The sequence below is a fragment of the Capricornis sumatraensis genome, chromosome 4 (assembly GCF_032405125.1).
Source record: "Capricornis sumatraensis isolate serow.1 chromosome 4, serow.2, whole genome shotgun sequence".
Taxonomy (NCBI): Eukaryota; Metazoa; Chordata; class Mammalia; order Artiodactyla; family Bovidae; genus Capricornis; species Capricornis sumatraensis.
This window is the reverse complement of record NC_091072.1, coordinates 10,734,568-10,760,460: the sequence shown is the minus strand read 5'-3', so window position 1 is coordinate 10,760,460 and position 25,893 is coordinate 10,734,568. Positions and strand designations below refer to the sequence as shown.

Here is a 25,893-nt window from a genome sequence, read left to right as displayed (position 1 = left end):
GCCTGATGAACTATGGAATGAGGTTCGTGACATTGTACAGGAGACAGGAATCAAGACCATCCCCATGGAAAAGAAATGCAAAAAAAAAAAAAAATGCAGTTACACTAATGGCATATTACTAAAGTATATTCCAGATTCTATTCTTATTTAACACTTGTAAATCTATAAGAATCAGATAATAATCATTTTTTCTTTTTCATGTTTCATCAAGAAGAATGTGTTATGCTTCACATATAAAATGTTAATGAAAAACAGCAAGTGAATTTACTGAAGATGGAATATTAAACCCTCACTAAATATTAATATTGGGGAAAATAAAACAAAATCAGTGATGTGATAGCCTAATATCGAAAATCTGGAATCAAGGAGAGAGCCTGCAGTAGGCAGTATATTTTGACAGCACTCAATGTATAATGGAAATCTAGACTAAAGACCTAGATTTGCCAACATCCACTGGATCACAGAAAAAGCAAGAACTCCAGAAAAACATCTACTTCTGCTTCACTTACTACGCTAAAGCCTTTGACTGTGTGGATCACAACAAACTGTGGAAAATTCTGAAAGAGATGGGAATACTGGACTACCTGTCCTGCCTCCTGAGAAATCTGTATGCAGGTCAAGAGGCAACACTTAGAACCAACCACGGAACAACAGACTGGTTCAAAATTGGGAAAGGAGTACGTTAAGGCTTTATACTGTCACCCTGCTTATTGAACTTCTATGCAGAATACATCATGAGAAATGCTGGGCTGGATGAAGCACAAGCTGGAATCAAGATTGCTGGGAGAAATATCAATAACTTCAGTTATGCAGATGACACCACCCTTATGGCAGAAAGAGTGGAAGAACTAAAGAGCCTCTTGATGAAAGTGAAAGAGGAGAGTGAAAAAGTAGGCTTAAAACTCAACATTCAGAAAACTAAGATCATGGCATCTTGTCCCATCACTTCATGACAAATAGATGGGGAAACAATGGAAACAATGAAAGACTTTACAGTTTTGGGCTCCAAAATCATTGCAGATGGTGACTGTAGCCATGAAATTAAAAGACTCTTGCTCCTTGGAAAAAACGCTATGATCTACCTGGACAGCATATTAAAAAGCAGAGATATTACTTTGCTGATAAAGGCCTGTCTAGTCAACTCTATGGTTTTTCCAGTAGTCATGTATGGATGTGAGAGTTGGACTATAGAGAAAGCTGAGCACCACAGGTATACACGTGTTCCCCATCCTGAACCCCCCTCCCTCCTCCCTCCCCATAGCATCCCTCTGGGTCATCCCAGTGCACCAGCCCCAAGCATCCAGTATCATGCATCAAACCGGGACTGGCGATTTGCTTCATATATGATATTATATATGTTTCAATGTCATTCTCCCAAAATATCCCACCCTCTCCCTCTCCCACAGAGTCCAAAAGAAACCAATACAATATTGTAAAGTAATTAACCTCCAATTAAAATAAATAAATTTATATTAAAAAAAAAGAAAGCTGAGCACCGAAGATTTGATGCTTTTGAACTGTGGTGTTGGAGAAGACTCTTGAGGGTTCCTTGGACTGCAAGGAGATCCAACCAGTCTATCCTAAAGGAAATCAGTCTTGAATACTCATTGGAAGGACTGATGCTGAAGCTGAAACTCCAATACTTTGGCCACTTGATGCGAAGAAATGAGTCATTGGAAAAGACCCTGATGCTGGGAAAGATTGAAGGCTGGAGGAGAAGGGGACAACAGAGGATGAGATGGTTGGATGGCATCACGACTCGATGAGTCTCAGCAAGCTCCTGCAGTTGATGATGGACAGGGAAGCCTGGTGTGCTGCAGTCCATGTGGTCTCAAAGAGTCGGACACAACTGAGTGGCTGAACTGACTGAGGTGGTTAATATGCTCAAGAATGTTCATAAAAAGCGACTCCAAAATGAGAGATGAGAGTTGACCAAAAATAACACGACACTGGAATGTAACAGATGTGGTGGTGCCTTTATTATAATCCATTAACCTATCACTTCAGTTCAGTTGCTCAGTCGTGTCTGACTCTGCAACCCCGTGGACTGCAGCATGCCAGGCTTCCCTGTCCTTCACCATCTCCCAGAGCTTGCTCAAACTCATATCCAGTGAGTTGGTGATGCCATCCAACCATCTCATCCTCTGTTGTCCCCCTCTCCTCCTGCCTTCAATCTTTCCCAGCATTAAGGTATTTGTCAGTGAGTTGTCATTTTTGCATCAGGTGGCCAAAGTATTGGAACTTCAGCTTTAGTGTCAGTCTTTCCAATGACTATTCAGAGTTGATTTTCTTTCAAATTGACTGGTTTGATCTCCTTGCAGTTCAAAGGACTCTCAAGAGTCTTCTCCAACTTTATAATTCGAGAGTATAAATTCTTTGGTGTTCAGTCTTCTTTATGGTCCAGCTCTCACATCCATACACGACTACTGGGAAATCCAAGGCTTTGACTATATGGTTCTTTGTGGGCAGAGTGATGTCTCTGTTCTTTAATTCAATTTGAAACCAAGCTAAAATAAATGAAGTTCCCCCGATGCAAGGACTGGAATTAGAAGATGAAGATGTGAACAACAGCATACATTTAATAACTCAGTGATTTAAATCAGTCATTTTAAAGGAATTCATGGATAATTTAGGTGATAATTATACTCCTGTTGGAACTGATGTTTATGATACAGAAAGATGGGTAATATTTGCGCAGTAAGGAAAATCTTCATTCAACCCATGCTGCATTTACCCTATTCTTAGATTGTTCAACTTCAAATTCTGGATGAGCCAGTTATCACATGCCCCACAGCTTCCCATCTTAGATGTTTGACTGTATGGAACAATTAAAAAAATTATGTCACATCTATATTTGTAAGATTATGTGACAAACACAAAAACAAATATCAGTCTTTTTCACTAACCTGCCTGGAACCACAGTCACATTGTTCAGGTGGTTCCAAAACTCCATTGCCGCAAATTGTTTGTCTTCCTTGTGGAAACACTTTTGGAACTGTTTGATTCTGAAGACATTCCAATTTAGGCTGTGAAGTTGTATGTTTAAATTCATCTATGCTGCAACTGCTAAAAAACTTTATGCCATGGGAACGTCTGAAATTATATTGTATTTCTTAGTTAAAAGGAATAAAATCAGTATCAAAGTAACACTGTTCGATAACATGCTGTGAATTATTTACTTCTTCACTTACAGAATAGCCAAGAAGAGTGCTTGGCTATTGCCAAGTGGCTATAAAGTGGAGAGTACTCTATTTTTAATTCAATTAGTAATAAAAGAATAAGCCCATTTCTATTCAAACTCAGCATGCTGCTGCTAATTCGCTTCAGTCGTGTCCGACTCTGTGCGACCCCAGAGACGGCAGCCCACCGGACTCCCCCATCCCTGGGATTCTCCAGGCAAGAATACTGGAGTGGGTTGCCATTTTCTTCTCCAATGCATGTAAGTGAAAAGTGAAAGTGAAGTTGCTCAGTCGTGTCCAACTCTTAGCGACCCCATGGACTGCAGGCCACCAGGCTCCTCCGTCCATTGGATTTTCCAGGCAAGAGTACTAGAGTGGGGTGCCATTGCCTTCTCCATAAATTCAGTATAACAGACATCTAATAAGTAGAGGATGTTAAGGAGGTTGCATGATTGAGAATATGTTAAACAAAACAGTGCTTGTTGACAAAAAGGCTCTATTTAAGTACAACTTACTGTTTATTACTATCCTTATTATTTACAACACTGTCAAGATTATAATCATTATAGTAAGAAGAACTAATTATTATTAAGAAAATGATACATACTAGGGATAATATAGAAAACTGAAAGAATAAACACAAAGGTTGATTGAGTTAATTAAAAGCCAGAATTGTTTTTACTTTGGTAACAAATTTAAAACAGCTCAACATGAAGCATATAGAATACATAAACTCTAGATTCTCTCTAGTTTGATATTTCCATATTTCTAGTACACTGTCTAATGGGCTTTTGTTTAAATTAGTAACAAACTCACACTTAGAGAAATGACATGAGAAACAAATTTTGTTTCCTAAACCAGTTGAATAATAATAATTACAATGTATAACTCTTACAGAAAACTGAATTCTCTTACAACAGACCTTCAATAACATGAAACAAAGATATGTTGTTAACATCTAATTCTTTTATCAGGTTCCAATTTCCCCTTCATCACGGTACTGGCACTCTACAGCAAAAAGATCCAATTCGGAACCAACCACTGCCTTTAGTACTCCTATCTCCTTAGTTTAATTGACTACATTTTTTTGCTGTCATTTTTGACATTCAAAAGTTTTATAGTCTCAGGCTAATTATTTGGGAAAATGTGCCTCAGTTTAGGTTTATGTAATGTTTCCCAATGCTTAGACTGAGGTTATGTATCTTGTTAAACGCACCACAGAAATATTGCTGAGTCTGTGTGCTCCATTGCATCCTAACAGCACACGATTCTAACTTGCTATGTTTTTGAAAAAAGTCATTTTGATTAGGTGATTAAAGTCTATACTCTAATATCTCTTTCTCTACTTATCTCTTAATAATTATTTGGGGAGAAGTTTTATGTACATATAACCTTTCTAGTTCTATTTTCAATATATTCACTATGTATATATATCCTTTATAACCTTATTTTAATAGATCCATTCAATATATTTATTCACTTCAAAATAATATTTTCATGTATTTATATGAATATGGACTCAAATTTTCCTAGTACACTAAAAGGTGTTTTAAACCTCAATTAACATTACATGGGAAATAGATGGAGAAACAGTGGAAACAGTGTCAGACTTAATTTTTGGGGGGCTCCAAAATCACTGCAGATGGTGATCGCAGCCATGAAATTAAAAGACGCTTACTCCTTGGAAGAAAAGTTATGACCAACCTAGATAGCATATTGGAAAGCAGAGATATTACTTTGCCGACTAAGGTCCGTCTAGTCAAGGCGAGAGTTTTTCCAGTAGTCATGTATGGATGTGAGAGTTGGACTGTGAAGAAGGCTGAGCGCCGAAGAATTGATGCTTTTGAACTGTGGTGTTTTAGAAGACTCGAGAGTCCCTTGGACTGCAAGGAGATCCAACCAGTCCGTTCTGAAGGAGATCAGCCCTGGGATTTCTTTGGAAGGAATGATGCTAAAGCTGACACTCCAGTACTTTGGCCACCTCATGGGAAGAGTTGACTCATTGGAAAAGACTTTGATGCTGGGAGGGATTGGGGGCAGGAGAAGAAGGGGATGACAGAGGATGAGATGGCTGGATGGCTTCACCGACTCGATTGACGTGAGTCTGAGTGAACTCCAGGAGCTGGTGATGGACAGGGAGGCCTGGCGTGCTGCAATTCATGGGGTCACAAAGATTCCGACACGTCTGAGCAACTGAACTGAACTGAACTGAACATTACATATGACTTTCAGATTGTCCTAGATTTGCCTGTTGGAAGACTCCTTCAAACTGTTTTCTTTCCATAAGTGTATATCCAAATTCTTTGAACATCTTTTTATATTCTGACACAAATGCTCACTGATCATTTGTATCTTGTCTATCTTAGTCCTGGAATCAGGCATATGGTGTCTCCAACTTTGTTCTTTCTCAAGGTTACCGTGGCTATTCAGGGTCTATTAAATTTTAGGATTGAATCACTGCAGATGGTGACTGCAGCCATGAAATTAAAAGACACTCCTTGGAAGGAAAGTTATGACCAACCTAGATAGCATATTGAAAAGCAGATACATTACTTTGCCAACAAAGGTCCGTCTAGTCAAGGCTATGATTTTTCCAGTAGTCATGTATGGATGTGAGAGTTGGACTGTGAAGAAAGCTGAGCACAATAGAATTGATGCTTTTGAACTGTGGTGTTGGAGAAGACTCTTGAGAGTCCCTTGGACTGCAAGAAGATCCAACCAGTCCATTCTAAAGGAGATCAGCCCTGGGTGTTCTTTGGAAGGAATGATGCTAAAGCTGAAACTCCAGTACTTTGGCCACCTCATGTGAAGAGTTGACTCATTGGAAAAGACTCTGATGCTGGGAGGGATTGGGGGCAGGAGGAAAAGGGGACGACAGAAGATGAGATGGCTGGGTGGCATCAGCGACTCGATGGACGTGAGTTTGAGTGAACTCCGGGAGTTGGTGATGGACAGGGAGGCCTGGCGTGCTGTGATTCATGGGGTTGCAGAGAGTCAGACATTACTGAGCGACTGAACTGAACTGATTTTACATCTGGGAAAGGTATCATTGCAATTTGAATAGGAATTACATTGAATGTGCAGACTGATTTGGATAATATAGATTTTTGCTGTTCAGTCACCCAGTTGTGTCCAATTCTTTGTGAACTGCAAAATGCCAGGCCTTCCTGTACCTCACCATCTCCTGAAATTTGCCCAAGTTCATGTCCCCTGTATTGGTGATGCCATCCAGCCATCTCATCTTCTGATGCCCTCTTCTCCTTCTGCCCTCAATCTTTCCCAGCATGAGGGATTTTTTCAAAGAGCTGGATATGTGCATCAGACGCCCAACATACTGGAGCTTCAGCTTCAGTTTCAGTCCTTACAATGACTATTCAGGGTTGATTTCCCCTAATATTGACTGGTTTGATCTCCTAGCTGTCCAACGGACTCTTCAGCACCACAGTTTGAAGGCATCAATTCTTTGGTGCTCTGCCTTCTTTAAGGCCCAGCTCTCACAAGTGTAGATGACCACTGGGAAGACCATAGCCCTGTCTATACAGACCTTTGTCGGCAGAGTAATGTCTCTGCTTTCAACACACTGTCTAGGTTTGACATAGCTTCCCTGTTGGCTCAGACGGTAAAGCATCTGCCTGCAGTGTGGGAGACCTGGGTTCGATCCCTGCATTGGGAAGATCCTCTGGAGAAGGAAATGGCAACCCACTCCAGTACCCTTTCCTGGAAAATCCCATGGACAGAGGAGCCTGGTAAGCCCCAGCCCATGAGGTTCCAAAGAGTTGGACATGACTGACTGACTTCACTTTTTCCCTGCCTAGAAGCAACTGTCTTCTGATTTCATGGCTCCAGTCACAATCCACAAAGATCTTAGGGCCCAAGAAGAGGATATCTGTCACTACTTCCACTTTTCCCCCTTGTATTTGCCATGAAGTCACAGAGCCAGACACCATGATCTTAGTGTTTTTAATATTTAATTTTAAGCTGGCTCTTTCACTATCCTCCTTCACCGTCATCAAGAGGCTCTTTAGTTCCTTAGTTCCTCTTCACTTTCTGCCATTAGAGTGGTATCATCCATATATCTGAGGTGGTTGATGTTTCTCCCGCCTATCTTGATCCAGCTTGTGACTCATTCAGCCTGGCATTTCTCATGATGTGCTAAGCCTATAGTTTAAACAAACAGGGTGACAGCAATCAGTCTTGTCATTCTCCTTTCTCCACCTTGAACCAATCAGTTGTTCCATACAGGGTTCTAACTGTTTCCTCTGGACCTGCATAAGGTTTCTCAGGAGGCAGGTAAGATGGTCTAGTATCCTTGTCTCTTTAAGAGCTTTCCACAGTTTATTATGATCCACACAGTCAAAGGCTTTGGCCCAATTGATGAAACAGAGGTTAATATTTTTCTGGAATTCCCTTGTTTTCTCTCTGATCCAGCAAATGTTAGCAATTTGATCTCTGGTTCCTCTGCCTTTCCTAAACCCAGCTTGGATATCTGAGAGTTCCTAGTTTGCATAATACTGAAGCCTAGCATGCTAGATTTTAAGCATGACCTTACTAGCATGGGAGATGAGTGCAATTATCCTATGGTTGGAACATTCTTTAGTACTACCCTTCTTGGAATTTGGGGTAAGGATTTACCTTTTCCAGTCCTCATATGGATACTTTAACAATGTTAATTCTTCCAATAAATGAGCATGAAGTATTTTTTGTTTCCTAGCATATTATTTAATTCCTTTCCTCAGTGTCTTATATTTCTCCATACACATCTTTCACTTTCTTGGCTTTTAAATTTATTCTAAGTAATTTATTCTTTGATGCTATTGTAAATGGGATTGCATTCTTAATCTCTACTACTGATAATTTGTTTTTAGTATATAGCAATGCAAAGTATTTTATATATTAACTTTGCATACTGTAACTACCCTGAATATGCTTATTACTTCTGACAGTTTTTGGTAGAGTCATTTAGAGAAACCTATATGCAGGTGAGGAAGAAAAAGTTAGAACTGGACATGGAACAACAGACTGGTTCCAAATAGGAAAAGGAGTACATCAAGGCTGTATATTGTCACCCTGCTTATTTAACTTATATGAAGAGGACATCATAAGAAACGCCAGGATGGAAGGAGCACAAGCTGGAATCAAGATTGCCAGGAGAAATATCAATCACCTCAGATATGCAGATGACACCACCCTTAGGGCAGAAAGTGAAGAGGAACTAAAAAGCCTCTTGACAAAAGTGAAAGAGGAGAGTGAAAAAGTTGGCTTAAAGCTCAACATTCAGAAAACGAAGATCATGGCATCACTGCATCATGATTGCTTGCTTAGCTCCTTTCCTACATTTTCTAGTCCTTCCTGGACCTCTTTCTCTGAATCATGATTCGTTAACCTGATTGTATTTTACCATCTTTAAAAAAATATTCTATGCTTTTTAATATTCTTCCATATAATTTCAGTCATTTCTTTTGGTTTGTTTTATCCTTTCCAGTCTTTTGAGTTTTTCACATTTCTTCATATCCATGTATCACTTCACTGTCTTTCCCTGAAAAGTTTTCAACAAGTTCTTCACGTGGCCAGACTTCTTTCTTCTCTTTCAGATTCCAACATGAGTTTGTCTCATAGAAATCTTCCTGCTGCTGCTGCTGCTAAGTCGCTTCAGTCGTATTCAACTCTGCAACCCCATAGACGGCAGCCCAACAGGCTCCCCCGTCCCTGGGATTCTCCAGGCAAGAACACTGGAGTGGGTTGCCATTTCCTTCTCCAATGCATGAAAGTGAAAAGTGAAAGGGAAGTCGCTCAGTCGTGTCCGACTCTTAGTGACCTCATGGACTGCAGCCTACCAGGCTCCTCCATCCATGGGATTTTCCAGGTAAGAGTACTGCAGTGGGGTGCCATTGCTTTCTCCAAGAAAGCTTCCTAGACCCTCTTTTTTAATCATAAAGTTTCTCTTCTCCATGTATTTCCTATTTATTTTCTCTAGGCACTTAATATAAATCATTTAAATTTTGCTGATTCTCATGTTGACTTTAAAATTCTGTCCCTGATAGACTAATATAAAATATATAACACTTTTCTATCTTGTTAATCATTCACATGATAGACTAACACAATTCTTGTAACTGTACATGCTAAAATTTTTTTGATAGGATGAATAAATCTCACATCAAGATTCCAGTGCTTCACAAGAACTCATCATCAAAGACTTGATACTACAGTGCTGAACATAGAAACAAGAAGTGCATTTTCTACAATATCAAATACTCATTCCTCTTAATAAACATAAGAATAACTCATAGGTATTTAGTAAAAATGCTTTTATCTACATTATATCAAAGATATCATACATCAAGAAATGCTATAAATATCTCCCAAAAGAAGACAAAGTTTTGATAAAAGTCACATCTTACATTGCTTCAGGATTCATTATGCATGCAATTCCTGGACAGGAACATTCATAGATGTTATTATTATACTTTAATCCCAGCATAATTCCAAGTAATTGCGTGAAAAGAACTGAAAATGCCTCTAAAGTTATCATCTTTGAATACTAAATGAAATAAAAAACAGAATGGTTGTTCAAGTTATTTTTTTCAATCCCTGTTTTTTTCATGTAATTGTGGCTATATTATCTAAATGCAAATACTAATTTAATAAACTTTTATATAAAGCTCATTATTTTCTTAAGAACATTGGCAAAGTTAGATTTTGTTATTCTTTTAGGATAATAGTACTTTCAATACAAATAGCATTCATATATAAACAATACTATTAATAATATATGTTTTCATTACATGTTACTGATTTAATTATAATAAACTGAAAAAATATTCTGAGAAGATTCATCATTGTTTCAGTAACTACAATACTTTTATTTAAACACTTTGAAAATACACAGATTCTTAAGAGTTTAACTGACAGTCAGTTTTAATGTTAGAAATAGTTGTAGGATAAAATCAATGTTTTCCTAAAGGAAAAATACTAGCATTAAAAAATAAAACTTGAGTAGTGATGAAAGCAACATGCAAAGCCCTGGTTGGTAATCAATGATGTTTTTAACTATCTCCATAGTTTTGCCTTTTCCAGAGTGTAATAGATTTGAAATGATACAGTATGTAGACTTTTCAAACTGGCTTCTTTTACTAACCACTATGCATTGAAAATTCCTCCATGTCTTTATATTGCTTGATGACTAATTTTTTGAATAAAATTTCTCTTTGTGTCTCAACTTGTTTCTTTATCCACTCATGTATTAAAGAACATGTTGTGTGCTTTTAATTTCTGGCAATTATAAATAGAGTTACTATATGCAATCAGGTCCAACTTTCTATGGATACAAGTTTTCAGTGAAATTTTCTACATGGTATAGAGGATAACTACTGGATCATGAAGTAAGGCAATGTTGAATTTTATAAGAGATCACCAAAGTGTCTAAACTCTAATTCATCAACATGAATGATAGTTCCTATTGCTCCAAGTCCTCACAATATTTGGTATCATCAGTTTTGCACATGGGCACAAAACTGAATAAGAACAGCAAGTTAAATTCTTGCCTTGTTCCAAATCTTAGTGGGAAGCACTTCATCTCTAAACATTAAATTTGATGTACATTCTATTTTTTTCTAAATGATCTTTGTGAAGTTCTAGTGTGCTGCTCTTACAATTTTGGTGAGTTTAATCATAAAGGTCTTAAAATTGCCAAATGCATTTTCTGCCTCTATTGATATAATAAAATAATTTTCCATTTTAGTGTAATGATAGAATCAACTAACTTAATTGGCTTTACATAATTACCTATCCTTAAGTATCTGAAGTATCTTAAAAATATTATATCAACCACTGTAGGCAGGAATCCCTTAGAAGAAATGGAGTAGCCATCATGGTCAACAAAAGAGTCTGAAATGCAGTACTTAGATGCAATCTCAAAAATGACAGAATGATCTCTGTTCATTTCCAAGGCAAACCATCCAATATCACAGTTATCAAAGTCTATGCCCCAACCAGTAAAGCTGAAGAAGCTGAAGTTGAATGGTTCTATGAAGACTTACAAGACCTTTTAGAACTAACACCCCAAAAAGATGACCCTTTCATTATAGGGGACTGGAGTGCAAAAGAAGGAAGTCAAGAAATACCTGGAGTAACAGGCAAATTTGGCCTTGGAATGCGGAATGAAGCAGGGCAAAGGCTAATAGAGTTTTGCCAAGAGAACGCACTGGTCATAGCAAACACCCACTTCCATCAACACAAGAGAAGACTCTACACATGGACATCACCAGATGGTCAACACCGAAATCAGATTGATTATATTCTTTGTAGCCACAGATGGAGAAGCTCTATACAGTCAGCAAAAACAAGAATGGGAGCTGACTGTGGCTCACATCATGAGCTCTTTATTGCCAAATTTAGACTTAAATTGAAGAAACTAGGGAAAACCACTAGACCATTCAGGTATGACCTAAATCAAATTCCTTATGATTATGCAGTAGAAGTGAGAAATAGATTTAAGAGCCTAGATCTGATAGATAGAGTGCCTGATGAACTATGGAATGAGGTTCGTGACATTGTACAGGAGACAGGGATCAAGACCATACCCATGGGAAAGAAATGCAAAAAAGCAAAATGGCTGTCTGAGAAGGCCTTACAAATGGCTGTGAAAAGAAGAGAAGTGAAAAGCAAAGGAGAAAAGGAAAGATATAAGCATCTGAATGCAGAGTTCCCAAGAATAGCAGAAAGAGATAAGAGAGCCTTCCTCAGTGATCAATGCAAAGAAATAGAGGAAAACAACAGAATGGGAAAGACTAGAGATCTCTTCAAGAAAATTAGAGATACCAAGGGAACATTTCATGCAAAGATGGGCTTGATAAAGGACAGAAATGGTATGGACCTTACAGAAGCAGAAGATATTAAGAAGAGGTGGCAAGAATACACGGAAGAACTGTATAAAAAAGATCTTCTCGACCAAGATAATCACGATGGTGTGATCACTCACCTAGAGCCAGACATCCTGGAATGTGAAGTCAAGTGGGCCTTAGAAAGCATCACTGCGAACAAAGCTAGTGGAGTGATGGAATTCCAGTAGAGCTATTTCAAATCCTGAAAGATGATGCTGTGAAAGTGCTGCACTCAATATGCCAGCAAATTTGGAAAACTCAGCAGTGGCCACAGGACTGGAAAAGGTCCGTTTGCATTCCAATCCCAAAGAGAGGCAGTGTTAAAGAATGCTCCAACTACTGCACAATTGAACTCATCTCACATGCTAGTAAAGTAATGCTCAAAATTTTCCAAGCCAGGCTTCAGCAATACGTGAACCGTGAACTTCCAGATGTTCAAGCTGGTTTTAGAAAGACAGAGGAACCAAGAATCAAATTGCCAACATCTGCTGAATCATCAAAAAAGCAAAAGAGTTACAGAAAAGCATCTCTTTCTGCTTTATTGACTATGCCAAAGCCTTTGACTATGTGGATCACAATAAACTGCGGAAAGTTCTGAAAGAGATGGGAATACCAGACCGCCTGACCTGCCTGTTGAGAAACCTGTATGCAGGTCAGGAAGCAACAGTTAGAACTGGACATAGAACAACAGACTGGTTCCAAATAGGAAAAGGAGTGTGCCATGGGCGGAGTTCCTCACTCTGGCCCCCGGCAATGCTGAGGTGTGATCAAGCCTCAGGAGTGCATCAACGATGTATACTGTCACCCTGCTCATTTAACTTATATGCAGAGTACATCATGAGAAACACTGTGGTGGAAGAAGTACAAGCTGGAATCAAGATTGCTGGGAGAAATATCAATAAGCTCAGATAAGCAGATAACACCACCCTTATGGCAGAAAGTGAAGAGGAACCAAAAAGCCTCTTGATGATAGTGAAAGAGGAGGGTGAAAAAGTTGGCTTAAAGCTCAACATTCAGAAAATGAAGATCATGGCATCTGGTCCCATCACGTCATGGGAAATAGTTGGGGAAACAGTGGAAACAGTGTCAGATGTTATTTTTGGGGCTCCAAAATCACTGCAGATGGTTATTTCAGCCATGAAATTAAAGACGTTTACTCCTTGGAAGGAAAGTTATGACCAACCTAGATAGCATATTGAAAAGCAAGCCATTACTTTGCCAACAAAGGACCGTCTAGTCAAAGCTATGGTTTTTCCAGTGGTCATGTATGGATGTGAGAATTGGATTGTGAAGAAGGCTGATTGCTGAAGAATTGATGCTTTTGAATTGTGGTGTTGGAGAGGACTCCTGAGAGTCCCTTGGACTGCAAGGAGATCCAACCAGTCCATTCTGAAGGAGATCAGCCCTGGGATTTCTTTGGAAGGAGTGATGCTAATGCTGAAACTCCAGTACTTTGGCTACCTCACGTGAAGAGCTGACTCACTGGAAAAGACTCTGATGCTGGGAGGGATTGGGGGCAGGAGGAAAAGGGGACGACAGAGGATGAGATGGCTGGATGGCTTCACCGACTCGATCGACGTGAGTCTGAGTGAACGCCAGGAGCTGGTGATGGACAGGGAGGCCTGGCGTGCTGCTATTCATGGGGTCAGAAAGAGTCGGACACGACTGAGTGAGCAAACTGAACTGAAGTATCTGAAAATATCTGAAATAAATATCGATAGAGGAATAAAATTTTAAAAAAAAAATCCTGATTACATATCAATGCAAACTATAAACTTAAAAATTTACTGAGGGTAATTAAAATAACACTTTTTCAGGCAAAGGAAGCAATCAGAAATGAAGACAAGTCAAATGAAACATTTTTTTTCACAGAAGTGAAAAACAAAAACAAAATGTAGAAAAGAAGACTGTGACCAAATAACCACCATATGCACTATGGGTGTCTCAGAAAGTGAAGAGAGAAAGGGATAGAGAGCTTATTCAAGAAAATCAGTGTCACAAACCTTAGGAATCTGAGCACATGCAGATTTAAGGAGCTTAAGGAACTCAAACTAGGAAAATCCAAAGGGACCCTACAAAGAAAATCACAACTAGCTGTTGATCAAACATCAACAGGAGGATGATGGAACCAACAAAAACGGATACTCCATGTCCAGAGACAAAGGAGTTTTCTCTTGTTGATTGTTGTGTTTTGTTTGTTTTGATTTTTCAAACAAGATGTTAGGAAGAGCTCAATCATGACAAAATGAAATCCCATATCCAGCTGATGCTTGGTGACCCACAAACTGGAGAGCAACAATACCAAAGAAGTTCTCCCATTGCTGTGAAGGTTCTGAGCTCCTTGTGAACCTTGTTCTGTCAAGCTTCACAAGCCAGGGATCTAGCCAAGTGACTAGGAATCCCCAAGAAATCTGACTTTGAAGGAGAGCAGGATTTGACTGCAGGACTTGCACAGGACTGGGGCAAACAGAGACTCTATTCTTGCAGGGCACAAACAAAACCTTGTGTGCAACAAGACCCAGGGGAGAAGAGCAGTGACCACATAGCAGACTGAATCGGACCTACCAGCTAGGTTTGGAAAGTTTCTGCTGAGATATGGGTTGGCAGTGGCTCATTGCCAGGACAGGGGCATTTGAAGCAGAAGTTCTAGGAGGTGCCCCTTGGCAAGAGCCTTCTTGGAGGTCACCATTTGCCCTACCATAGAGCCTGTAGGTTCCTTGCCTACATCACCTCAGGCCAAACAACTAGCAAAGAGGGAGCACAGGCTCATCCTTCAGAAGACAACAGGATCAAGTGTAACCAAGCAGGCCCTACCCATCAGAGCAAGACTCAGTTTTTCACACCACCAGTTCCTCCCATCAGTTCCTTCCTCAACAACCTGAAGGCAGACAGAAGAAGAAAGTAGAACTGCAATCCCACAGCTTCCAGAAGAAAAATCACAATCACAGAAAGTTAATCAAAATGAAAATGCTGAGGATTACATCTCCAGATGAAGGAAAAGATGAAATCCCAGAAACACAACTAAATGAAGTAGAGATAGATAACCTTCCAGAAAAAGAATTCAGGACAACTATATTGAAGATGACTCAAGATCTCAGAAAAAAGAATGAAGAATATGCAAGAAATGTTTATCAAAGACCTACCTAGAAGAACTAAAGAATAAACAAAGATGAACAATACCGTAGAAGCAATCAACAGCAGAATTAACTGAGACAGAAGATCGGATTAGGGCTCTGGAAGACAAAATGGTGGAAATCAGTGATGCAAATCAGAACATAGAAAAAAGAATGAAAAGAAATGCAGACAGCCTAAAGAGTCCTCTGGGGCAACATCAAATGCACCAACATCATGTTACAGGGATCACAGAAGGAGAAAAGAAAAAGCCACCTAAGAAAACATTTGAAGAGATAGTAGCTGAAAATTTCCATAACATAGGAAAGGAAACAGTTAATCAAGTCAAAGAAGCAAAGAGAGCCCCAGGCAGGATAAACCCAAAGAGGAATACACTGAGACACATAATAATCAAACTAACAAAGATAATATATTAAAAGCAACTATGGAAAGTGACAAATAACAAACAAGCAAACTCCCTTAAGGTTATCAGCTGATTTCTGAACAGAAACTCTACAAGCCAAAAGTCAATGGAAAAGTATATTTAAAGTGATGAAGAGGAAAAAACTACAACCAAGAATCCTCTACCTAGCAAGACTCTAGGTTCAGATTCAATGGAGAAATCAAAAGGTTTACAGCCAAGGAAAACATAAGATAATTCAGCACCACAAAACCAGCTTTACAATAAATGCTAAAGGAACTTCTCTAGGCAGGAAACACAAGGGAAGGTAAAGATCTAGAAAAGATAAGCCCAAATGGTAATAGGATAATACATGTTGATAATTACCTTAAATGTAAATGAATTAAATGCATCAACCAAAAGACAAAGATTGCCTGAGTGGATACAGAAATAAGACTTGTATATATGCTATCTACAGGAGACCCTTGTCAGAGCTAGAGAAACTTACAGACTGAAAGTAAGGGAATGGTATTCCACACAAATAGAAATTTTAAAAAAGCCGGGGAAGGAATGATATTTTCAGAAAAATAGACTTTAAAATCAAGACTGTTATAAGAGACAAAGAAGGACCTTATACAATAATCAAGGGTTCGATTCAAAAAAAAAATTATAAATGTATACACACCCAACTTAGGAGCACCTGAACATGTAAGGCAAATACAAACAACCATAAAGGAAGAAATTGACAGTAACACAATAATAGTGGGGGGCTTTAACACCCCTCTTTCCTCAGTGGACAGATAATGCCTATAGAAAACTAATAAGGAAACAAAGGCTTTCAATTCTAATACACATTAGATCAGTAGGACTTAATTGATATTTCTAGAACATCCCATCCAAAAGCAACAGACTACACATTCCTCCCAAGTGCACAGGGAACATCTTCCAGGAACAACCACATGCTGGGCCATAAGGTGAGCTTTGGTAAATATAAAACCTGATATCACATCAAGCATCTTTTCTGATCACAATGCTATGAGATTAGAAGAAAGCTACAATAAAAATCTATTTAAAAAAACAGAAACATACGACAGCTAAACAATATGCTACTAAACAACCAATGGATCGCTAAAAAAATCAAAGACAAAATAAAAAATTACCTAGGGACAAATGAAAATGAAAGCACAATGGTCCAAAACCTATGGGATCAGTTACAAGCAGTTCTGAGAGGTAAGTTTATAGAAATTCTACCTCAAAAATAAGAAAAAAACAATGTAAGCTTAAACCTAAAACAAATAGAGAAAGAAGAAGAAATGGAACCTAAATTTAGTAGAAGGAAGAGAATCATGAAGATAACAGCAGAAATAAATGAGATATAGACAAAGGAAACAACTGTGAATATCAATGAAACTAAAAGCTGCTGATTTGAAAAGATAAAACTAAATTGAAAAATCTTAAACCAGACACATCAGGAAAGGTGAAAAGATAGCCTTCTGAATGGGAGAACATAATAGCAAATGAAACAACTGACAAACAACTAATCTCAAAAATATACAAGCAACTTATGCAGCTCAATTCCAGAAAAATAAACGACCCGATCAAAAAATGGGCCAAAGAACTAAATAGACATTTCTCCAAAGAAGACATACGGATGGCTAACAAACACATGAAAAGATGCTCAACATCACTCATTATTAGAGTAATGCAAATCAAAACCACAATGAAGTACCACTTCACACCCGTCAGAATGTCTGCGATCCAAAAATCGGCAAGCAATAAATGCTGGAGAGGGTGTGGAGAAAAGGGAACCCTCCTACACTGTTGGTGGGAATGCAAACTAGTACAGCCACTATGGGGAACAGTGTGGAGATTCCTTAAAAAATTGCAAATAGAACTGCCATATGACCCAGCAATCCCACTGCTGGGCATACACACCGAGGAAACCAGAATTGAAAGAGACACATGTACCCCAATGTTCATCGCAGCACTGTTTATAATAGCCAGGACATGGAAACAACCTAGATGTCCATCAGCAGATGAATGGATAAGAAAGCTGTGGTACATATACACAATGGAGCATTACTCAGCCATTAAATAGAATACATTTGAGTCAGTTCTGATGAGATGGATGAAACTGGAGCCGATTATACAGAGTGAAGTAAGCCAGAAAGAAAAACACCAGTACAGTATACTAACACATATATATGGAATTTAGAAAGATGGCAATGATGACCCTGTATGCAAGACAGCAAAAAAGACACAGATGTGTATAGTGGACTTTTGGACTCAGAGGGAGAGGGAGAGGGTGAGATGATTTGGGAGAATGGCATTGAAACATGTATACTATCATGTAAGAATCGAATCGCCAGTCTATGTCCGATGCAGGATACAGCATGCTTGCTGCTGGTGCACGGGGATGACCCAGAGGGATGTTATGGGGAGGGAGGTGGGAGGGGGTTCATGTTTGTGAATGCATGTACACCCGTGGTGGATTCATATCAATGTATGGCAAAACCAATACAGTATTGTAAAGTAAAATAAAGTAAAAATAAAAATTAAAAAAAGAAAAAAGTGAGAGGACTCAAAACAATACAATTAGAAATGAAAAAAGGGAAGATACAACTGACTCCACAGGAATACAAAGGATCACAAATGGAAAACCTGGATGAAATGACAAATTCTTAGATACAGTTTCCTAAGACTGAACCAGGAAGAAACAGAAAATATGAACAGATGAATCACAAGCACTGAAATTGAAACTACGATTAAAAACTTCCAACAAACAAAAGTCCATGACCCAATGGCTTCACAGGTAAATTCTATCAAACATTTAGAGAAGTTAACACTTATCCTCTGAAACAGTTCCGAAAATTGTAGAGGAAGGAAAACTTCCAAACTCTTTCTATGAGGCCACTATCACACTGATACCAGACAAAGATATCACAAAAAACAAAATTACAGGCCAATATCACTGATGAGTACAGATGCAAAAATGCTCAACAAAATACTATCAGTTCAAATCCAACTAATACATTAGAAAGATCATTCACCATGATCAAGTGGGATTCATCCAAGGGATGGAAGGATTTTTCAATATATACAAGTTAATCAATGTGATATATCACATCAACAAATTGAAGAATAAAGACCAATGATAATCTCAATAAATGCAAAAACTTTTTGATAAAATTTAGCAATATTTATGATAACAGCTCTCCAGAACCTGGGCAGAGTGGGAACGTACCTCAACATAATAATGACCATATATGACAAACCTACAGCTAACATCATATTTACTTGTGAAAAGCTGAAAGCATTTCCTTTACGATCAGGAAAAAGACAAGATGTCCACTCTCACCATATATATTCAACATAGCTTTGGAAGTCCTCAGTTCAGTTCAGTTCTTTCTTTCAGTCGCATCTGACTCTTTGTGACCCGATGAACTGCAGCACACCAGGCCTCCCTGTCCATCACCATCTCCCAGAGTTCACTAAAACTCACGTCCATCGAGTCGGTGATGCCATCCAACCATCTCATCCTCTGTCATCCCCTTTTCCTCCTGCCTGCAATCCCTCCCAGCATCAGAATCTTTTCCAGTGAGTCAGCTCTTCGCATGAGGTGGCCAAAGTACTGGAGTTTCACCTTTAGCATCATTCCTTCCAAAGAACACCCAGGACTGATCTCCTTCAGAATGGACTGGCTGGATCTCCTGGCAGTCCAAGAGACTCTCAAGAGTCTTCTCCAACACCACAGCTCAAAAGCATCAATTCTTCAGCAATCAGCTTTCTTCACAGTCCAACTCTCACATCCATACACGACCCCTGGAAAAACCATAGACTTGACTAGACGGACCTGAGTTGGCAAAGTAATGGCTCTGTTTTTCAATATGCTATCTAGGTTGGTCATAACTTTCCTTCCAAGGAGTAAGTGTCTTTTAATTTCATGGCTGAAATCAACATCTGCAGTAATTTTGGACCCCCCCAAAATAAAGCATGACATTATTTCCAGGGTTTCCCCATCTATTTGCCATGAAGTCATGGGACATGATGCCATGATAGTCCTAACTACAGGTATAAGAAAAAAAATAAGGTAAAGGGAATCCGAACTGGAAAAGAAGAAGTTAAACTGTCACTGGTTGCAGATGACATGATATTGTACATGTAGGATCCTAACGATGGTTTCAGAAAACTACTAGAAATCATCAATGAATCTGGTAAAGTTGCAGGCTACAAAATTAATATGGATAAATTTGTTGCACTTCTATACATTAGCAGTGAAAATGAGAAAGAGAAATTTAAGAAGAAGTTTCATGGATTATCACATTGAAAAGAATGAAATACATAGGAATAAGACCACCAAGGGCTTCGCTGGTAGCTCAGATGGTAAAGAATCTGCCTGCAGTGGAGGAAACCTGGGATCAATCCCTGGGTGAGGACGATCCCCTGGATAAGAGAATGGCTACCCACTGCAGTATTCTTGCTGTGGAATTCTAAGGAATTCCATGGCAGGGCAAGAAGCAACAGAATCAGAATTGAACATGGAACAACAGACCGATTCAAAATGAATATGTCAAGGCTGTATATAGTCACCCTGTTTCTTTAATTTCTGTGGAAAATTCATCATGCAAAACATCAGGCTCAATGAATCACAAGTTGGAATCAGGGTTGTCAGGAGAAAAATCAACAACTTTAGATATGAAGATGATACCACTCTAACGGCAGGAAACGAAGAGGAACTAAAGAACTTCTTGATGAAGATGAAAGAGAAGAGTGAAAAAACTTTCTTAAAACTCAACATTAAACAAACTAAGATCTTGGCATCTTGTCCCATCACTTCATGGCAAATAGATGGGGGAAAAGTATAAACAGTGAGAGATTTTATTTTGAGGGGCTACAAAATCACTCCAGATGGTGACTGCAGTCACAACATTATAAGATGCTTGCTCTTTGGAAGAAAAGCTATGACCAACCTGGACAGGATCTTAAAAATCAGAGACATCACTTTGCCTACAAAGGTCGGTATAGTTGAAGCTATGGTTTTTCCAGTAGTCATGTATGGATGTAAGAGTTGGACCATAAAGAAGGGTGAATGCTGAAGAACAGATGCCTTCAAATTTGGTTCTGGAGAAGACTCTTGAGAGTCCCTTGGCGAAGTATAGTATGTCAAATGGGCTTCTCATGTAAACAAAATGTCTGCTGATGCAGGGAAAACAAGTGATGTAGGTTAGACCCCTCAGTTGGAAAGATCCCCTGGAGAAAGAAATGGCAACTCACTGCAGTATTCTTACCTGGCAAATTCCATAGGTAGAGGAGCCTGGCAGGCTACTGTCCATGGGGTTGCAAATGGCTGGACACAAGTCAGCACACGCACACACACAATATGTCAGACAGAGAAACACAAATACCTTATAATTTTTCTTATATGTGGAATCCAAAAACAAATGAAAAAGCATAAAACAGAAACAAGAGTTATAAATATAGAGAAGAAACAGGTGGCTTCCAGAATGGAGGCATCTGGGGAAGGAAAGAAATAGGTGAAAAAGATGAAAAGATACAACTTCCAATTGCAAAATAAATGAGTCATGGGTATGAAATGCAAGGTGTGGGGAATCTAATCAATACCTATTTAGTATATTTGCAATCAAGAAAATTAGAGATATCAAGGGACCATTTCATGCAAAGATGGGCACAATAAAGGACAGAAATGGTATGGACCTCACAGAAGCAGAAAATATTAAGAAGAGGTGGCAAGAATACACAGAAGAACTATACAAAAAAGATCATCATGACCCAGATAACCACGATGGTATGATCACTCACCTAGAGCCAGACATCCTGGAATGCGAAGTCAAGGGGGCCTTAGGAAGCATCACGATGAACAATGCTAGTGGAGGTGATGGATTCCAGTTGAGTTATTTCAAATCCTAAAAGATGATGCTGTGAAAGTGCTACACTCAATATGCCAGCAAATTTGGAAAGCTCAGCAGTGGCCACAGAACTTGAAAAGGTCAGTTTTCATTCCAATACCAAAGAAGGGCAATGCCAAAGAATGTTCAAACTACCACACAAGTGAACTCATCTCACACCCTAGCAAAGTAATGCTCAAAATTTTCCAAGCCAGGCTTCAACAGTACATGAACTGTGAACTTCCAAAAGTTCAACCTCGATTTAGAAAGGCAGAGGAACCAGAGATGAAATTACGAACATCCATTAGACCATAGAAAAAGCAATATTCCAGAAAAACCTCTACTTATGCTTCATTGTCTATTCTAAAACCTTTGACTGTGTGGATCACAACCAACTGTGGAAAATTCTTCAATAGACGTGAATGCCAGTCCGCCTTACCTGCCTCCAGTTAGAACTGAACACAGAACAACACACTTGTTCACAATTGGGACAGGAATATGTCAAGGCTGCATATTGTCACTCTGCTTATTTAACTTATATGCAGTGTACATCACATGAAATGTCGGGCTGGATGAAGCACAAACTGAAATCAAGATTGCTGGGAGAAAAAACAATAACCTCAGAGATGCAGACGACACCATGCTTATGGCAGAAATCGAAGAGGAACTAAAGAAACTTTTGTTCTAGTTCTGTGAAAAATGCCGCTGGTAGCTTGATAGGGATTGCATTGAAGTTGTAAATTGCTTTGGGTAGTATACTCATTTTCACTATATTGATTCTTCCGATCCATGAACATGGTATATTTCTCCATCTATTAGTGTCCTCTTTGATTTCTTTCATCAGTGTTTTATAGTTTTCTATATATAGGTCTTTAGTTTCTTTAGGTAGATATATTCCTAAGTATTTTATTCTTTTCGTTGCAATGGTGAATGGAATTATTTCCTTAATTTCTTTTTCTACTTTCTCATTATTAGTGTATAGGAATGCAAGGGATTTCTGGGTGTTGATTTTATACCCTGCAACTTTACTATATTCATTGATTAGTTCTAGTAATTTTCTGGTGGAGTCTTTAGGGTTTTCTATGTAGAGGATCATGTCATCTGCAAACAGTGAGAGTTTTACTTCTTTTCCAATTTGGATTCCTTTTATTTCTTTTTCTGCTCTGATTGCTGTGGCCAAAACTTCCAGAACTGTGTTGAATAGTAGCGGTGAAAGTGGACACCCTTGTCTTGTTCCTGACTTTAGGGGAAATGCTTTCAATTTTTCACCATTGAGGACAATGTTTGCTGTGGGTTTGTCATATATAACTTTTATTACATTGAGGTATGTTCCTCCTATTCCTGCTTTCTGGAGAGTTTTTATCATAAATGGATGTTGAATTTTGTCAAAGGCCTTCTCTGCATCTATTCATATAATCATATGGCTTTTATTTTTCAATTTGTTAATGTGGTGAATTACATTGATTGATTTGCGGATATTGAAGAATCCTTGCATCCCTGGGATAAAGCCCACTTGGTCATGGTGTATGATCTTTTTAATGTGTTGTTGGATTCTGATTGCTAGAATTTTGTTGAGGATTTTTGCATCTATGTTCATCAGTGATATTGGCCTGTACTGTTCTTTTTTTGTAGTATCTTTGTCAGGTTTTGGTATTAGGGTGATGGTGGCCTCATAGAATGAGTTTGGAAGTTTACCTTCCGCTGCAATTTTCTGGAAGAGTTTGAGTAGGATAGGTGTTAGCTCTTCTCGAAATTTTTGGTAGAATTCAGCTGTGAAGCCGTCTAGACCTGGGCTTTTGTTTGCTGGAAGATTTCTGATTACAGTTTCAATTTCCGTGCTTGTGATGGGTCTGTTAAGATTTTCTATTTCTTCCTGGTTCAGTTTTGGAAAGTTGTACTTTTCTAAGAATTTGTCCATTTCTTCCACGTTGTCCATTTTATTGGCATATAATTGCTGATAGTAGTCTCTTATGATCCTTTGTATTTCTGTGTTCTCTGTTGTGATCTCTCCACTTTAATTTCAAATTTTATTGATTTGATTTTTCTCTCTTTGCTTCTTGATGAGTCTGGCTAATGGTTTGTCAATTTTATTTATCCTTTCAAAGACCCAGCTTTTGGCTTTGTTGATTTTTGCTATGGTCTCTTTTGTTTCTTTTGCATTTATTTCTGCCCTAATTTTTAAGATTTCTTTCCTTCTACTAACTCTGGGGTTCTCCAATTCTCCCTTTTCTAGCTGCTTTAGGTGTAGAGTTAGGTTATTTATTTGACTTTTTTCTTGTTTCTTGAGGTATGCCTGTAGTGCTATGAACTTTACTCTTAGCACCATTTTTATAGTGTCCCACAGGTTTTGGGTTGTTGTATTTTCATTTTCATTAGTTTCTATGCATAAATCAAAACCAAAATGAGGTACCACTTCACACCAGTCAGAATGTCTGTGATCCAAAAATCGGCAAGCAATAAATGCTGGAGAGGGTGTGGAGAAAAGGGAACCCTCCTACACTGTTGGTGGGAATGCAAACTAGTACAACCACTATGGAAAAGAGTGTGGAGATTCCTTAAAAAACTGCAAATAGAACTGCCATAAGACCCAGCAATCCCACTGCTGGGCATACACACCGAGGAAACCAGAATTGAAAGAGACACATGTACCCCAATGTTCATCGCAGCACTGTTTATAATAGCCAGGACATGGAAACAACCTAGATGTCCATCAGCAGATGAATGGATAAGAAAGCTGTGGTACATATATACAAGGGAGTATTACTCAGCCGTTAAAAAGAATACATTTGAATCAGTTCTGATGAGATGGATGAAACTGGAGCCGATTATACAGAGTGAAGTAAGCCAGAAAGAAAAACACCAATACAGTATACTAACGCATATATATGGAATTTAGAAAGATGGTAACGATAACCCTGTTTGTGAGACAGCAAAAGAGACAGATGTATAGAACAGTCTTTTGGATTCTGTGGGAGAGGGAGAAGGTGGGATGATTTGGGAAAATGGCATTGAAACATGTATAATATCATATAAGAAACGAATCACCAGGTTCGATATAGGATACAGGATGCTTGGGTCTGGTGCACTGGGATGAACCAGAGGGTTGGTACGAGGAGGGAGGTGGGAGGGGGGTTCAGGATGGGGAACACGTGTACACCCGTGGTGGATTCATGTTGATGTATGGCAAAACCAATACAATATTGTAAAGTAAGAAAAATAATAATAATAAATAAATGGTAAATGGTAAAACAAAAAAGAAAGTCCCTTGTACAGCAAGGAGGTCAAAACAGTTAATCCTAAAGGAAATAAATTCTGAATGGTCATTGGAAGGTCTGAGTGTGAAGTTGAAGTTCCAACACTTTGGCCACCTGATGCAAAGATTCAACTAATTAGAAAAGACTCTGACCCTGGGAAAGATAGTAGGCAGGAGGAGAAGGGGACAAAAGAAGATGAGATGGTTGGATGGCATCACTGATCCCATGGAAATGAGTTTGAGCAAATTCTGGGAGATGGTGAAGGACAGGGAAGCCTGGCATGCTGCAGTTCCATGGGTTTGCAGAGTCAGATACGACTGAGTGACTGAAAACCAATCTTTGTATAATGATATATCATTTCTAGACTTATTGTGATAATCGTTTTGAATAGTATAGAAATATTAAATTAATATTTTGTATAACAGAAACTAACATGGGGTGAAGTTAGTCACTTAGTCATGTCTGACTCTTTGTGAACCCGTGAACTGTAGCTCACCAGGCTCCTCTGTCCATGGAATTCTCCAGGCAAGAATACTGGAGTGGGTTGCCATTTCCTTCTCCAGGGCATCTTCCCAACCCAGGGATCAAACCCAGGTTTCCCACCGTTGCAGGCAGACTCTTTACGAACTGAGCCACCAGGGAAGTCAACATAGGGATATAGGTCAATTATGATTCAAAACAAACAAACTAAAAACAGGGATTAGATTTATGGATACGGGGGGCAGAGCTTGAGAGGAGGGGAACTGGATGAAGGATATCCAAAGGTGTTGATACTCAGAAGAAGAACTGCTTTAACTAAACAAGAAAATCAAGTAATGCAGGTAAAAAAGGGGCTAAGGTCTTGAATAAACATCTATTTCTCCAGAGATGATGTACAAAACACCAAAAAGGATATGAAAAGGTGGCTCAATTATCACTAGTGATTGTAAAGCTACAGTCAAAAACAAAATGTGATATCACGGCATACCCCTTAAAATAATTACCAACAACAAAGAATAACAGCTGTTAACGAGGGTGGGATGAATAAAATATGAAATGTGAAATGCTGGTGGGATTATAAAATGGTGCAACCACTCTGGACCTCAGTATTATGAGTCTTCATAATATTAAAAATAGAAATACCATATGATCCAGCAAACCCACTTCTAGGTATATCTCCAA

General features: G+C 38.7%; 1 protein-coding gene across 1 annotated transcript in view; it reads right to left on the bottom strand.

The window, feature by feature from the left end:
• Positions 1-25,893, bottom strand: part of LOC138078037 (A disintegrin and metallopeptidase domain 3-like) — a 108,824-nt gene that overhangs the window by 37,625 nt on the left and 45,306 nt on the right. The window contains exons 11-12 of the mRNA XM_068970501.1: positions 9,581-9,720; positions 2,907-3,093 (exon numbers count right to left, since the gene is read on the bottom strand). Of these exons, the coding sequence (XP_068826602.1) occupies positions 2,907-3,093; positions 9,581-9,720 (327 nt within the window). The remainder of the gene's footprint in view (positions 1-2,906; positions 3,094-9,580; positions 9,721-25,893) is intronic.